General features: G+C 40.1%; 1 protein-coding gene across 1 annotated transcript in view; it reads right to left on the bottom strand.

Moving 5' to 3' along the window:
- Dnah8 (dynein axonemal heavy chain 8) overlaps positions 1 to 16,109 on the bottom strand; it is a 313,541-nt gene that overhangs the window by 194,965 nt on the left and 102,467 nt on the right. The window contains exons 30-37 of the mRNA XM_004624185.2: positions 14,879 to 14,992; positions 13,002 to 13,064; positions 11,028 to 11,128; positions 7,295 to 7,432; positions 6,936 to 7,176; positions 5,122 to 5,321; positions 2,158 to 2,311; positions 27 to 190 (exon numbers count right to left, since the gene is read on the bottom strand). Of these exons, the coding sequence (XP_004624242.1) occupies positions 27 to 190; positions 2,158 to 2,311; positions 5,122 to 5,321; positions 6,936 to 7,176; positions 7,295 to 7,432; positions 11,028 to 11,128; positions 13,002 to 13,064; positions 14,879 to 14,992 (1,175 nt within the window). The remainder of the gene's footprint in view (positions 1 to 26; positions 191 to 2,157; positions 2,312 to 5,121; positions 5,322 to 6,935; positions 7,177 to 7,294; positions 7,433 to 11,027; positions 11,129 to 13,001; positions 13,065 to 14,878; positions 14,993 to 16,109) is intronic.

The raw sequence follows: 16,109 nt of genomic DNA, 5'->3' as shown, positions 1-16,109 counted from the left end.
CGTGTATGCAATGAAGCAGCGCTTACCCTGTAAGTGACTTCTGACAAACTTCCAACTGTTCATGTAAATGAGGCAAAAGCTGCCCCATGGTTTCGTCCCCCACACAGCAGCTAATCACATTGGGATTTTCATGAGCTCGCTGCATTATTTTTATCCAGGCCTTGTCAATATTCTGAAAACGTTTTGCTTCCTAAAAACAAATCCACAATCAGTAAAGATTAGCATTTGGATAATTGAAAACAGCAAAGTCTTCACTTTGGAATTTCTTCTAGCTCTTCAACCCAATCTCTATTAATCTCAGGCTAACATCATTTAAACAAATTTCTTCATCTGAACAATAGTTCTTAAGAACAAAACCCCACACTTTATAAAGCTGCTTATTAAAATACTGCTTCATCCCAGCAGGGTTTATCACTTGTTTGTTTCCTCGCATTTAATACATTTTTGAAGTGCCACATGATTAATTTGCAGAGCTCTCAACTTAAAGTTCAAATCTAGTCTTTCAGCACCCTAGGTGCTTTGGTTTGATGAGCAAACTGAAGAAGCATGAAAATAATTTGATCTCAGGGTCCTTGGAATAATTACAGCTCAATAACACCCCAGGGAGAAAAAGTAAAAATGGTAAAAACAAAACAAATCTCATTTACATTTTTTGCAAATGAAAATTTTCTATTTGCTATGAATGATATAAAGCTTTGCATTTAATTGGCAAAAGAAAACGCCTTGAGAAATTGGCATAATCTTGCTTCTTTAAAGCATTCTCTTTTCTAGTTTAAAAACAGTAGTTTTATGTCCTAAAAATATGTTAAAAAGACAAACCAACCATTTTCAGTACCTTTTATCCTTGATTTATGATCCATAAAGATGTCTTCAGACAGAGAAATTTAGGAATTTCTGACTTAATTATTTCAGGCTTAATTTGCTAAGAGGAAAGTTACCTTCAGAGTCTGAAATTATCAGTTGGCTACTGACATTCATTTGAAAAACCCAAATAAATTTGTTTTTATTTATTTTTATTTATCTTTTATGTATTTGGTACAGAGTCTCATTACACAGCTCAGACTCATAGTGATCCTCCTCCTTTCAGCCTCCCAGCGCTGGGATTACAGGTGTGCGCCACCATGCTGGGTCTTGGGGGCCATGCCCGAGGTGGGCCCAGCACAGCATGTGGTACAGGAGATCAAACCCGGTCCTTGCACTTGTCTAAGCAGGCGCTTAGTCCACTAAGCTATCTTGCCAGCCCTCAAATTGTCTTTCAAGTTTAGTTACAGTCTTCTAAGGCTGGCTCTTTGCCCCATAGAATATCCAAATGAATTTACTAATAGTTCATTTGGATTCCAGAATATGGATTAATTTTAATATTATACTCAAATAGTATAATGTTAACTCCTGGAAGAGATGAACTATTGCAACTGAATAGTACTGTAGTTGAAAGGGAAAGGGGAAAACTGTACAAGGAGAAACTGCTCTGTTTAAAATTTTGTTCTTTGAAGCTGCCTGGCTCTGGAACTGCCTCGTGGCTCTGTGGTTGCTTTCCTGACCCCAGTAACCATGAGAACGTGACTGAACATAAAGGATGTTGATTATAACTGATGGTCATTAAGTTAGCCCTGTAACCAGTGGTTGCACCCTGCTAGCTCATTGGGAAGGACTCGCTTGTGTAACGCCTGCTCGTGCCTCATATAAAGATACTGGCTCACAGATACTCAGCGCCTGGCTTTGGTTCCAAGTTATTCCTGCCAGGACCACCGGTACAAAACAAAGCTGTTCACTGCCTCCTGCCTTTCTTGAGTACTGTTCACGTCCCGGACTCAGTTTGGCCACAACAAAAGCATTTCCCGTACTCAACCTCAAGGTATTTCACTGCTTGAAATTGAGTTTACTCTTGATGCTATGTGAATCAGAGGCCAATATCTTCACGTCACTGTTAAAACCGCTCCACTCTGCTGTCGTAATGCTGAAGCAGCCATCGTTGACATGCAAATGAGTGGCTGTGGCTATGTTTCAATGAAACCTTATTGTAAACATGTGAGTGGGCCAGAGTTTGTCAATCCCTAGCTTGTCAAAACTTGACTATCTGAATTTGGGAAGGCTTTCACAGAGACAGGCAGATACACACCAAACCCTCTTATCAGTAAGTACAAAAGCTATACTCACCTGAGGCAGCTGCTTGGCAATATCTCCACCTACAAACACAGCCTCAAGATAAACCCAAAGGTTCTGTACCACTAGCCACTCTTCAATTATATCTGAGGAAGTGGACAGTTTATACACCCAATTCTGTATATTCTTCTTAAATGGAGCATTGTATCTAAAAAGTAAGCATGGGAAACATCATGCTTCAAGGCAGATCAGAAAACAGTGTGGCCTAACAAAGTAAACTATAAATATTCCCTTGGGAATGAGTATTTTGTTCTAAAAGGGCAGTCTCTAATAAATATACAGCTAATGACTTTTCTTTCTTTTTCTCTGCCTGTTGCTATTTCTTTCTGCCTGTGAGAGAAACACATAGACAGTTTGCTACTGATCTATGGGATTTCTGAATTTAAGAGACCATGATCCAGGAATGTTCCTTTTATGAATGGTCTTAAGGCTTCAGTCAAGAAGGCTCTAAAGGGACAGAACAAATCTAGAGATTAGGAGAAGATTAGGTATCATCAGGTTCTTATGGGAAAAGATTACCATAAAAACAGGGGGGCAAGCTTGAGATCGGCTGCCCTCTTACACACATGCCCTTCTCACTCACACACCAAGGATTCCAGTTATTGCAGTGTAATCCCGTAGTGCTGGAGGTCTAGGATAGCAACCCCAGAGAGTATGGCTCCTGCTTTCTAATACCAGCATTGGATGGAGTGATGATGGTCATAGAATAGATGCCTAAGGCTGAGCACCCTGAGAAGGACAAGAAACAGCGTGGGTGCTGTGAAAGAAGTAATAAGCAGCTATTGGGTGAAGATGCCACATTCAGGGGTCTCCAGACACCTTGCCTTGCAGGGAAAGCAAGAGGCTGACTTCAGTTTGTGGCCATGGCAAGCACCCCAGAAATGGTGTAGACGTGTTTCCTAGGTGACAGGACCTGTTGCCGAGGGTCTTACTGCTTTTCTCCATCCAGGACAGAGGGACCAGAGGCAGCTCCCATGCACAATGGGGCTTTCTGGGCATAATCTGTTGCTGTAAGTGTAGCTCGTGGCTTCTCTGGGTGCCTACATCATATGTGGAGTTACAAGGGGAGTTGGACAAAAGTTGCTCCAAGGAAGTAAGAGGCACTTTTCCAGGTACCCAGTACAGACTGCTTCTCTGGCCATTGGTCTAAAGGCAAAAGGCAGGATAGATGCCAAAAAGATGCTCAAAATCAAGATGAAGATTAAGACAGCATAGCAAGCCTTTCAGGAAGTTGAAGCACCTAGATATGTAGGGCTAGAAATGGTCCTGCACTGACAACAAGAGAGTCATCTCTGATGTGTGTAACTTTACATCATGAAAAAAAGAGATCTGAAATAAAACCTAGCACCATTCACTTCTGTCCTTTGGCCGGGTAGCTGTATCATACAACTTTTTGTGGTACCATCTATCATAACTAAAAGGAAGGCCACGAAATCCCCCGGAATCTGACATCCACCAGGGAAGTACTGCGGTCCAGGTGCTACCTACTTTCATCTACAAACACATAAAACCTCCTTCTACAGCCACTTCAAGGTCATCCCAGGCACGCACAAGGCTGTACTTGCTATGAGGTCAGTATGTAGTTAGCTCTGGAACAGGAGTTCCAGACCCACTTGGCACCGAAAAGCTGTCAAGGAGGAAAATCTCCCCAAATGCAATGACTCTTAAGATATCCTCAGTTTTTCTAGAAGGATCTTAACATTGAGTTTACTAGTGTTGTAAAGAAGCATTATACTAATCAGGTTTTGGTTTTTTGTTTTGTTTTGTTTCTGCATTTTGTACAGGGCCTCACTATGCAGCTCAGACTCATAGTGGTCCTCCTGTGGTCAGCCTCCCCAGCACTGGGATTATAGGCCTGCACCACCACACCTGGTCTCTAATCAGGTTTTGTTCCAGTAACAAATTCAAGGATTTAAAATTTGAATTCCTTGGCTGCAGATGCCATGGCCCTTCTTTTCAAGAAGTTCTCATCCAAGAAGTCAAGGTGGCAAGATATGCAAAGAGCCTGTGTAATCTAGGAATTGAGGAATAATTTACTGCTTCCTTTCGAAACTAGGGCTATTCAGGCCCTCTGAAGGCAGAGGATGCCCCCGGGATCTTTATCTCAATAAAGTTAACCCAGAACTTTCTGGATTAGGAGCTTTGGAGATCAAAATATTACCCAAGCAGAAGGCTGCCCCTGTGGACAGAGGTCATGCAGGATGTCATCCATGAACAATAAATCCATCCCCTTCTGGAGAAGGGACAGTAGAATTCCTATGCTCCCTGGACACAGACCTCTATTAATGATGGGGTGTAATACAGGTCCTAAGGTATGCAGAGGAAGAACAGTCTTGAACTCTCACACAGCTATGGAAGAAAGAAGTTGCAGACATACAAACCGAGGACCCGACAAAATACTTAATGTGACGTTGTCCCTTGCCAACATCTTGCTGCCCTTGAGGCTCCAGGCCTCTTCACGCAGCCCCAGTGGCTCCACGGTGAACAGGCTGCCTCTCTCAGGGCACGAAGGGCCTCACACAGATACGGCTGCTTTTCAGCATAAAAAAAGGAAGTTTCTGAGTGCCAGTCTCCTAGCTGTGTGTTGTTCTCATGCACAGACCAACTTGCACTTCCTGGGCTAGTGGGCGAATGCGTGAACTCAAAGGAAGAAGAGAAAGTACAGGCATTATCTCAGCGTGGAGCCAGCATGCAGAATCAGCGCTGCCAACTGCAGGAGGGATAAGCACAATGGCGGGAAGGTGAGTACCCTTAAAGAAGCGACAGAGCTTCCCATGAATACTGGGGAACACTGGCAGTGCCTTGGGGACAGACAAGAGCCCACAGCACAAGGCAGAGTCACTTGTGAAGCCACAGCTCTCACATGAGGCACTTACCGAATATTTTGTACCATAAATGTCAAATCAAAACCTCCTCCTCCTCCTCCTCCTCCTCCTCCTCCTCACATTATAAAATTACCTGTTGCTTAGTAAGGAGCCTAAAACCATCAGACTATCCTCCATCAGTGTGATAATTTCTCCTGATTCAGTTCCTTTGAGCAGAAGTTCTCCTTTTCCCTTAAATGGGGCAAAACTTAGGTTTTGGTTGGTCCAGTTCTCAATCACTTGAGTCAGCTTTGCTTCAATATCCTTTTCCTTACTGGCAGATATGCAAATGTCCTTTGGAGGAAAATCAGAGAACGAGGGACACGTTTTCAATACAAATTAACTGCATCATAAGATCATAGGATGTTTTAGCTTGGAAGAGTCCCAGAGGTCACTTAGGTCAGTGAGTCATTTTACTGCCAAGAAAAGCCAAGGCTCTTGTGTGGCAGGTCCAAGCCAGGACCTCAGGATTCTCTGACTACTAATTATTTTCTTGTAGCACATTCATGAGATAATGGAACTTGATCCCTTCAATTTTTTCTTGATTACATTTCTAATTAGAGTTTTCAGCTAAAGTGGAGATAATCCCTGCCACCATTAGAATTAGAAATTTGGAAAAAATAAGTCTGAGGCAAATTCACCAAGAACTCAATAAATAAATGTGATACAAAACAAGTACTTTTAAAATAAAAAAATAAATAAAACAAGTAGTTTTAAACAGAAGACCAGTTAAAGGACAGAAGCATAAATTGAAAGGCTCCAAAATGAACATATTTCAGATAATCACATTATCTCCTGAGGTCCACAATTATTTCATGAAAGCCAGAAGATTCAGGAAGTCCACATCTGAAGGTCACCATACAAAGCAAGCTTAATAAAATGTCTATTTTAACAAAAATGGATCAGAAGTCCTATCAGGCTTTTCTGATAAACACCATAGGCCAATGAGTCAAGCTATACCCAGTTTTACTCTGACAAATACATGTCTTTTATGAAAATATTTCTAGCACTAACATTAACTTTATGGATGTGACACATGTCAATTCCCATTTTACCACTAAATACTTTACCAGAAACAAGAAACATGCCTGAGATGAGTTACTTTGACAGAGTAAATTGTAAAGATCAAGCCTCTGGTGAGATAGCTCAGCAGACTAGCCTCCTGCTTAGGCAAGCACAGGGACCTAGGTTTGATCCCCCGCAGCGCATGCTGCATGGCCCCGCCCCCAGGTGCACTGAGCTGGCCACTGAGACCCAGAGTGGTGGCACACACTGTAATCCTAACACTGGGGAGGCTGAAAACAGGAGGATCACTATGAGTCCAAGCAGCATAGTGAGACCCTGTACCAAATGCATGACAAAATAATAATAAAGATTTATAGGAGTCAAAACAACTCCAAAGAGACCCAAAAATGTCTATAACCTGGACATAGAAAAACAAATTCCATCTGCTCTCACTCATATTTTGGAACTATAGATGTTAATCTCAAAATAACAAGGCCGGGAAGTGATTATGACAGCCTAGGAAGAGGAGGGGAGACAGGGTGGATGAGCAGCACTGGAGTGCAGGTGGATCCAAGCATTAAGTGGTAGTGTTGTGCTGGGCAGTGAGGTGACCAAAGCTCACGATATCTCATTGTATACTTCATCAAGAACCAGAAGAGAGGAACGTGAAGGCTCCAAGCACGAAGCAATGCTCAGGAGATGGACGCTCATTACGCAGGTTTGATCACTATGCACTGCATTAAAGATCACCCTGTTCCCCATTAACATGTGCAGTTACTATGTGTCAACTAGGAGAAAAGAGGAAGCCAAGAAGAGAAAATATCCTTTTGTACAATTCTCAGAAAAGAAAAACAAAAGACATACTTGATTGGACCACTGATAAGGTATTATACTCTTAAGTACCTCGATATCATCTTTATTTTTAAGGAGTGGCGCTTCCATGATGTTTCTAAGACAGAAAGAATCTGATTCCACATCAAATGGGGTTTTGGTTAGCTCGGCGATTCGATCCCAGTGTCTCTGTTTCATTGCCTTATTGGTCATCATTTCCAGTAGAGGGCATGACTCGCTGAAATCATCAATTCTCTTTTTGAGATCCAGAAAAGCTTGCCAATCTTTAAGTCCTTTGGGAAGTTTACGACATCTTCCAGAAAGAAAGAGAAAAAAATTTACCACATGCCTATTTCTTTGAAGAAGACATAGTATTTTAAGAGGATAAAAAGTTAGTTACATAAAAGTCAGCTAATTCTACTGAAACTCACCTGTTTTGAAATTCCTGAAGTTCTGCATTGATTTTTTCAATATCTACATCACCCCAAAGTATTTCATAATAACCACTAATACTGCCCATGACAGTATTATATAGTCCATACAGTTTCTGCAGCAAGTTGAGTTCTTTCCTGGGGAGCAAAATAAAGACATCACACAAAGTTTTGTGGGGAATTTTTGTACCTGGAATTGAACTCAGGATCTTGTGCTCGCCAGGGGGGTGCTGTGCCACTGAGCTATATTTCCATGCCCACCTTTTATTTTTGGTTTTGTTTTTTTGAGACAGAATCTAGCTCTGTAGTTCAGATTGGCCTTAAACTCACTTGTTAGTCCAGGTTGGCCTTAAATTAGCAGCAATCTTTCTGCCTCAGCCTCCTGAGTATTGCGATTACAGGCACAAACCACCATACCCAGCACAATGTAGACTTTTAAAACAAATTACATTTGGACAAGTAGACTTGATTTGATTAAGTATTCTATATATCATGTGTGTAATGTCTTTTAAACACCAAATACAACCATATCAGCTTGCAACAGATATTTTGGCATAGTTTTATAAATAAAGCAAGTTTACAGTTTCTGAGTATTCCAAATCATACCATAACCCAACACTGATAACTTGCTGGGTTATTTTGTTAAGGAAAAATCTACACACTTTATAAATCTAAGACACATGCTGAAATACTAGACTGTTTTTCCCATTCTGGTTCATTTGCTTTTTCACCATATGAGATTTCATTATTACTCAGTCATTTCCAATTATGACTAAAATAATAAGGAAAGAGGAGGCTGAAGAAGTTTGCTGAAGGATGACACAGTAGCAAAGAGATTGCAATCACATCACCGCTCAGGTTTCTTATTGTGTTTCTAAAGAGGCTACATCATCTTTCAAAACAGGATTCTAGCAAGATCATCTTTATAGATTTTTGCTTGTTTAACTTTTGTACTGATAATAGGGGAAAATATATCTCCCATCTGTTAGGTGTCAGATGCTCCACATTTGTGCCACCTGAAATAAAAGGAAAACAGATTCTAAGGAACAAGGGAGGCTAAGAATAGGAAAAATTTATTGAGAGAGAGCTGCTGAGAGACAGCAGGAGACCCGAATGTGGGCTGCCACCAAGGCCACTTCTCTACGAATGGTTTACAGAGCAACATCAGGGGGTGGGTACAAAATCACCAGATGAGTACAGTGTGGGTCGAACAAGCTATAGCTGCTTAGCTAATACTGGTCCAGTAGGGAAGTGGGTCATGCGGCAAGAACAAAGGCGTCTTGGGGAAGGAATGGGTCCACATGCTCTGGTCGCCCCCCTGGGTGACTGATGTCTATCTGGGCTTTACTGGACCAGGTGATACCGATTAGAGTGTAATTCCCAGTCACCGCTTGTCCCATAGGGGAGGGACGTAGGCCTGATTTTTGCATCTTTATCTTGAACTTGGTCTTCTTCAGATGTGCCTTCAGTACAATTCTGATGTCTTTATTTTTCTGCTGACTTCCTTGACATCCCAGCCCCTCCCTGACTGTATAATTTCTATCTAATAACAGTATAAGCAGCTAAAGATTCAGAATTTTTCATTTTCCTCCCAATACACCACAAAGAAGAAAACTGATAAAATAATGTTTGCCAAATATTAAACAGAAAAGAGAGAAAGCAGTACTCTATGTTGGAAGGTGAAATTGACTTTATTAGTGAAGTCTCAGATTATGAGTCTTCAGATAACCCACATGAGTTATTAAATTCAGCATTTTATCAATAAATAATAGATTTCCAGAGAGCCAATGGCCTCTTTATATAATATTTTGAAATAAGAATTAAAATGTCCCATCTTGTGAAATGGACAGGTGACAGTAACTTTTTAGTACTTATGTTTCTGTAAGTTCTATTTGCTATATTTTTTAAGTAGGCAAGTGTTGAAGGTAGATATGTATTCAAAGGAAATCAATGAAGTAGAAAAATTTCATTGACTGGATCATTCACATTTGTTTCATTTTTATTAGAATGTACTTGCAATCTGTAATAATTACGTTCATCTTGAGAAGCTGGTAAACGTACATACTGTATCTTAATTGCTTTCACTTTCCCTCCCTCCACCACCCTCATCACCAGATCGCCTTCCCATTTCAGGAGTCTGCCTTTGTACTTATCCTACAAAGAAGATGGTAGCTCTCTCCTCAACAGAGTTGAAGAAAAGTCAGCAGGATGCTAGACTAGAGATCCACTTGAGGAGGCCTCGAAACGTGGAGTTAGTGTAGATAGATGGGTCGGCTCCAGATGCATGCCTGGCAGCTGAGGGGGAGTTAGCTGTATTCAAATAATAGTCTCCATTTTATATATATCTTCAAGCCAGGACATCACTGAGTAAAAGTCTTGGTTTATTGTATTTTAAGTTTTCCTTAATGTTTATAACAAAATCTCAGTATAAAAATGGTCCATGCAGGGCATGGTGGAGCACATCTGTAATCCTAGCACTCAGGAGGCAGAAGGATTGCCATGAATTTGAGACCAACTTGGCCTACATAAGTGAGTTCGAGTCCAGCCTGTACTAAATAGGGAGATCTTGTTTCAAAAATAAAATAAATAAATACATAAATAAATAAAAATGGTCCATTGGTCCAGAAGGTGAGGGCGACTTGCCCTGCTAGACTGAAGGTTAACACATTCACTCCCACAATAAGCATGCATAAGAATTGCCTCGAGAACATGTAACAATTCAGGTTTCCTAGAGACTGTAATTCAGCAAGTGAGCAGGAGGATCAGAGCTCTGCAATTCTCTGTGTGTGTGCGTGTGTGTGCGCGCGCGCGCGCGTGTGTGTGTGTGTGTGTGCATGTGTATGTGTGTGTGTGTGTGTTCTGGGAATTAAACTCAGGACCTTGCACCATACCTCTGAGCTAAACCCCAGCCCCAGAGATCTGCAACTCTAATGCAAATGGCTAATGGGTTAATATTGGTGATAAACTCTTTTAAAAATATAAACTACCTGCCCTAAATGTCTGTCACATTTCTTTCTCTTCAAAATGTTTCACGTCGTTATACCACAATGTTTTTGTGCTGTGAAAGAGGCTGATATAAAGTTCTTTTCTGAAGCCAAAACCCTAATAAAATTGTACTGTTTTAATGGTGTTTTTGAGGGCCAGAGAGACAGCTCAGTGGCATAAGCGCCTGCCTGGCAAATGCAAGGTCCTGAGTTTGAACACTGGTACCAAAAAAAAAGTTGCAGATGAAGAAAGTGACTAAGACACCAAGCACTATATTTAACAATGCTATTGAGGAAAGTTCTATTTAAGTTTTATTTAAATCTATTTGTTTAAGTCCTAGGTCTATTGCTCAAAATAAAGTGCATCCTATGGCCATCAATTTTAATAAATTATCCTGTGTGGACAAGCAATTCAGCTCTAAGTGCTAAGGAGTTATTCAGAACTGCAATAGTTTTGCACGGGTGCTGATACCACTCGAAACTAGGAAAAGTAAAAGGAACCGTGAAAATTAATTTTAGATCATGCGCATCTGAAATAACTGCAATGTACTTTCTGCTTCTCTAGAAAATTTCTTTTTTATATGGAAACTGTGGGTTTACCAGGTCAAGAAGCAGGAATGAGAGGACTGTTCAGGAGTATTCAAGCTGTGTTCTTTTCTGCAGGGTAAAGAGCTGGAGGAGCCATGATCTTTCTAGTGAGCAGCATTTAGCTACACGTACGCGATACTTCGTACACGTTCACGACTTACCTTGTTTTGTGTAGAACCTCATAGTCAGTCACAGGCAGCCCAAAAAGTTGCTCACCAGATGAATATGTAACAAATTTCCTCCACAGATCATCAAAATTGGCCTATAAAGAAAATTTTCTAAGTGCACTAAAATATATGTCAGATCCCATTAAGGAAAAAGAAAATCTATCATATCTGAGATAAAGTTTTCATTTACTTGGCAGTATCTATGAAACAAAGGACGAGTAAGGCAAATTTATACTTATAGCAAGCCACCACAGTTAAGCTAATCACTTAAGAAAGTTAACTTTCAAGTATTCTAAAAGCACTTTTTTTTTTTTTTTTTGGAGACAGGGTCTCGCTACGCAGTTTAGACTGGCCTTGAGCTCACTTTGCAGCCCCGGCTGGTCCCGAACTTGCAGCTATCCTCCTGCCTCAGCCTCCCAAGTGCTGGAATTACAGGCATGCACCATTATGCCTATCTAAAAGCACCCATTTTATATAACACTATTTCTTTAATAAAATGGTCTCCAGAAGACCTGTGTATTCAAATACCCTAGTAGACAACCAAAAGTAAGATAACGCCTTTTAAAAACTCCGTAATTTAGGCTTTTTCACTGTTTGAAACCAGCTTTCTATTTCCTAAAGGGTTCAAAACTGAGAAAAATGTTAACATAATCCATTCACTTCTGTTTTCTCTACATGTAATAAAAAGCCTTTAAAAATGCAAGATCCCATTTAACTCCATTTGAAATAATTCTAACATTTTAAATCCCCAAACTCAATGTATGCATTTTAATCTTTTTCCTTTGATTTGGAATTTAAGCACCATATATTTGAAATGCTAAATATTAGCTGGGTTCAAAAAGCTAACGCAAACAGAAGCGACCCATCCATAGGAGGATATGTGTGTTCCACACCCTAGCTCAGAAGCCTCCAGCCCTTATCCACAGTTACCTGTGGTCAACATCTTCCTAAATCTCCCTGTTTCGTGCCTAAATCCCGGGCCTTTGTACAAGTGCAAATCCCACCTAAATTGGCTTTTCTTCCTCCCTCTGTCCAACTCTAATCCCTTAAGACGCAGCTTAGATGGAAGCTTTCTCTTTTAGGAAAACTTCTCTGCATGCCTCAATAACCCCCACACGGGCTGGGGGCCCCTGTGCCTTTGGGCTCCATAAACATGAGTTCTCAGAACTGGATCATAGTGCTTAGCACATGCTTTGGAATCGTCTCTCTGGCTTACTGTCTCCCTATCAGATTCCAGTAACTCAGAAGTAAAAACCACTGCTTAATCAAATTTGTACTGACATAATAGTAGGTATCTGGTGGATATTTTTTAAGTGGTGAGAATGAAGGTGGGTTAGAGAACTGAAAGAACAGAAACATTATTTTTTTGGTCACTGTGGGAAACAGGAAAAAGAACAGGAACAAAATTGTTTGATGCTCCCAACGAGCTAATTTATAGAGGAATCCAGGAATTTTTTGAACATTAGTCTACATGGGTGTATGATTTTATCTGAGATGTGCTCAGAAATCAGAATGCAGAAAAAGTGAATGGTTGACCGAAAGCAATGAGAATATACAATCTGAGCTGGAATCTTTAAAGTGATGGATACAGAAGAAAAGACAAACTGGATACCAAGGGAAGGCAGAGAAGCTATCTGCCAGCATTTAAGATCTTAGTTATTTTATTATACTATATTTTTTTTTCACTTTACATATCAGATTGGATGTTGAAACTAGAATATTACTTATATTCACAGTTGGGGTCTCATACTTTAAAAATGCAGAGACGGATTATGTGGAGAAAACCCTGGTGGGACACAGAGAAGGAATTAATCACATGGTTTAGCAGATTACAATACACAGTAACTAAAGCCTCTATGTAGTGTAAATATTAATTTCTCTATTATAAGATAAAGTATGTTTTCCCCTATAATCATCTTTTAAAATAATACACTGTCAATGTGATCAAAATAAAACGTGATGTGTTACCTGAAATATCTGTAGCCTGTTGCTAGCTTCTTGGGGAGGTATATTTGGAACCATGGGTCCTTCCTGCAAGAAAGAATATCTCCATTTTTATTCTTAACTAGATGTATCTGTTTCCTACTGGGTCAATCTAGTATTTCCTCTTAAATAATCATTACTTTTCATTTAAATGGTCTAATTTGGTTTTATACTTGAAAGCTTCACTTGTTTTCTGTAACACTTTTATTGAGACATAATTCACATACCATCCAATTCACTCACATAAAATGTACAATTGGATGATTTTTAGTATATTCATAGGCTTGTGCGACCATGACCACAACCAGCTTCAGAACATTTTTATCACTCTGGTTTCCATTCATTTTTAAAAGGACCTTGATATAGCTAATTTTACAGATGCAACAAAATCATCTCCTGGATGACACATGGACCACAAAAACCCTGCTGAACTTCATTTATGATTATAAATGACGGCACTGTGGTTGTGCATTAGGATAATTAATCACCGAATTCTGAGAACAGCCTTGTTTTACTAACTGTTCAGCCCAATAAGAAAATAGAGACAAACGTTGGTTGAATACATGGAACACACAGAAGGCAACCTCTGGTGCTATGAACCAGTACATATTTGCAAAATAATCCTCCAAAAGCAGTCCCGCCCAAGTGCAAAACAATGAAATAACTTCTTATATGGTGACACATTAAAATAACAAGCCCTGGTGCCCATAAGAAAATGAGGGGCATTAGCATATCAATATGGCCTGTATTATCATGAACATTATGAATGTATAAATAAAAGACCAGACTCCCAATATAAGGTGTTAAGGAGGTAAACTGAGGCTCGATAAAATTGTAGAGTTTACTCATACATACCGTGCTCCATGAATTGGGCAACTTTAAACCAGAAGTGGTTCAAAGCTCCACTAAAGCAAGGTATACCTCTTAGAGAGGGAAAGCACAAGTAATATAAAGAAAATATTTGGTTATGGTGGTAAAGTTGCCTCCTACATTCCACCTTGCTGAGAAGTCCTTCCTTATGTGCATTTGCTTGCTACCTCTCATTGACTGAGCTCATATTCTGCTGTACTTTAATATAGACATTTGCAAGAAACAGCTCATGTTAAGTTTTGCTTTGCTGCAAATCAAGCAAGGTTGAGGTCACTCAGATTGCCAGGATGGCCTTGTCTGCTCAGAGCTTCTTCAGACCTGGTCTCCACTCTAATTTACTTTAACAATGGAATGATAGGCAAGCCCATCTTGATTAATCCAATAAGACAAGTTTAACACATAGGGACTCAAAACATCTTACATGTTCAGATCTATTGTGACCATTAATCAGGTAAAGTAGTTTAGGCAAATACACCCAACTTTTGAGTTTAACTTGAAGGTCTTAAACATCATGAGAATATCAGCTTGAATAGCCTGTGCCACTGGCCCATTACAACATTTATTATGCTCAGTGACCGTTCCAGTGCCCTCAGAATCTGTGGCAATGCAAAACCAGCTGCACAGTGCTCTAAGCAGGAGGGCATTTACAGTTTCTCACAGCCTTACTGGATCACAACTCTGGCTCTGACAAAGACAAAACCAGGTCGTCTGCTCCACCCACGGAATGTTGTGTTCACTGCAACTGTCAAATTTGCTTCTCTGTCTGTCTGTCTGTCTGTCTGTCTCTCTCTCTCTCTCTCTCTCTCTCTCTCTCTCTCTCTCTCTCAAACATGCTTATAAGAGCAGCTCTCTTCTTTTTTTTTTGACACCTGTAAGTAAGCAAATGCAGCTGCTTATACACCTTGGATCTACTCTTCGGGCTTCGTCACTTCCATTTCATACCAACATATCACAGAACATTTTAATACGGGGCAGGTTAGTATGTAAGTTACCGTCTCATATGCTTCCACAAAGTTCATTACATCGTCACGGAAAACTTCCACAGCCTCAAGGAGGCTGCTTTTAAACGTTGGCTGCACTTGAACGAGCTCATCTTGTACAGAAACCTAGAATGAAAAAACATTCCACAGGAGAGCGAAAGTCACATATTGAAAATAAAACAGCGACTCTCTTCCAGTGAGTTTGTTATCTCACAAGATGCCCGGTGGGAACAAGGACGTCTCTGCTTGCTCGTCATAAAATACATAAAAAGCCCCTCTGCACATATAGGAGACTCAAATCATTCTAGTTTGAGACCCAAGAGGCTAAGTCATTTTCTGTGTTATTTGCTAACTGCCGTTAGCAAAAAGTTCTCCAGCTGACCCGGTTCAGGTCATCACTAGAGCCAGCAAAAGAGCTGCTATTGCAGGACCCAGTCTGGGTCACAGGCAGTCCTCGGGGCCAGGCTAACCCCTGGGCAGAGCAAGGTCTAGGAGGCTCAGGTGGCTATCCTGTCAGAGCAGTTCCTTGAAAGGAAGTGATATTACTCGAGGTTTAAAACAAAAAAAGTTTTTTTGCAAGTACTCTCCATAATAGTCTTAAAAGCTTTTGCTTAAATCTGCACTAGGCAAGGTAAAAAAGAATAGATAATAGATCAACAAAATAGAATTGAATCTGAAATAAGTTCTTACATTTCAATTGATTTTGCAAGACAGCTCATTAGTGAAAGCATGGCTTTTTCCGTAAATCATGCTGAGATAGCTGAATAGACACACGCTTTTGGATGAAGTTCCACTGCTCACTTACACCATATATAAAACTCAAAATGAATCAGAGCCTAAATTTAAAGGCCCAACATCACAAAACTCTTATAAGAAAACTTAAGAGTGAATTTTTATAACCCTGGACTGGGCAGCCATTTCCTAGATTCTATGCCAAAGCACACACAACAGAAAAATAAATAAATAAATTGGACATCATCAAAGTTAAAATTTATACAGGACATGGTAGCATGTGTGTGTAGTCTCAGGGGGCTGAGGCAGGAAGATTATAAATTTTGGCAAGCCTGGGCAACTTGGCAATATCTTATTTCAAAATTTAAAAAATAAAATAAAAGAGCCTGGAATACAGTTCAGTGCAAAGGCCCTGGGTTAATCCTTAATACCAAAAACTAAATAAATAAGCAAAAAGACTAGCATCTAGAATATAAAAGAACTCAGCCATTTAAAAAGACAACTCAATTTA

This window comes from Octodon degus, unplaced genomic scaffold (genome assembly GCF_000260255.1).
Source record: "Octodon degus isolate 3935 unplaced genomic scaffold, OctDeg1.0 scaffold00005, whole genome shotgun sequence".
In the NCBI taxonomy this organism is placed as follows: domain Eukaryota; kingdom Metazoa; phylum Chordata; class Mammalia; order Rodentia; family Octodontidae; genus Octodon; species Octodon degus.
The sequence above is the reverse complement of the archived record's forward strand: the minus strand, read 5'-3'. Positions and strand labels throughout refer to the sequence as shown.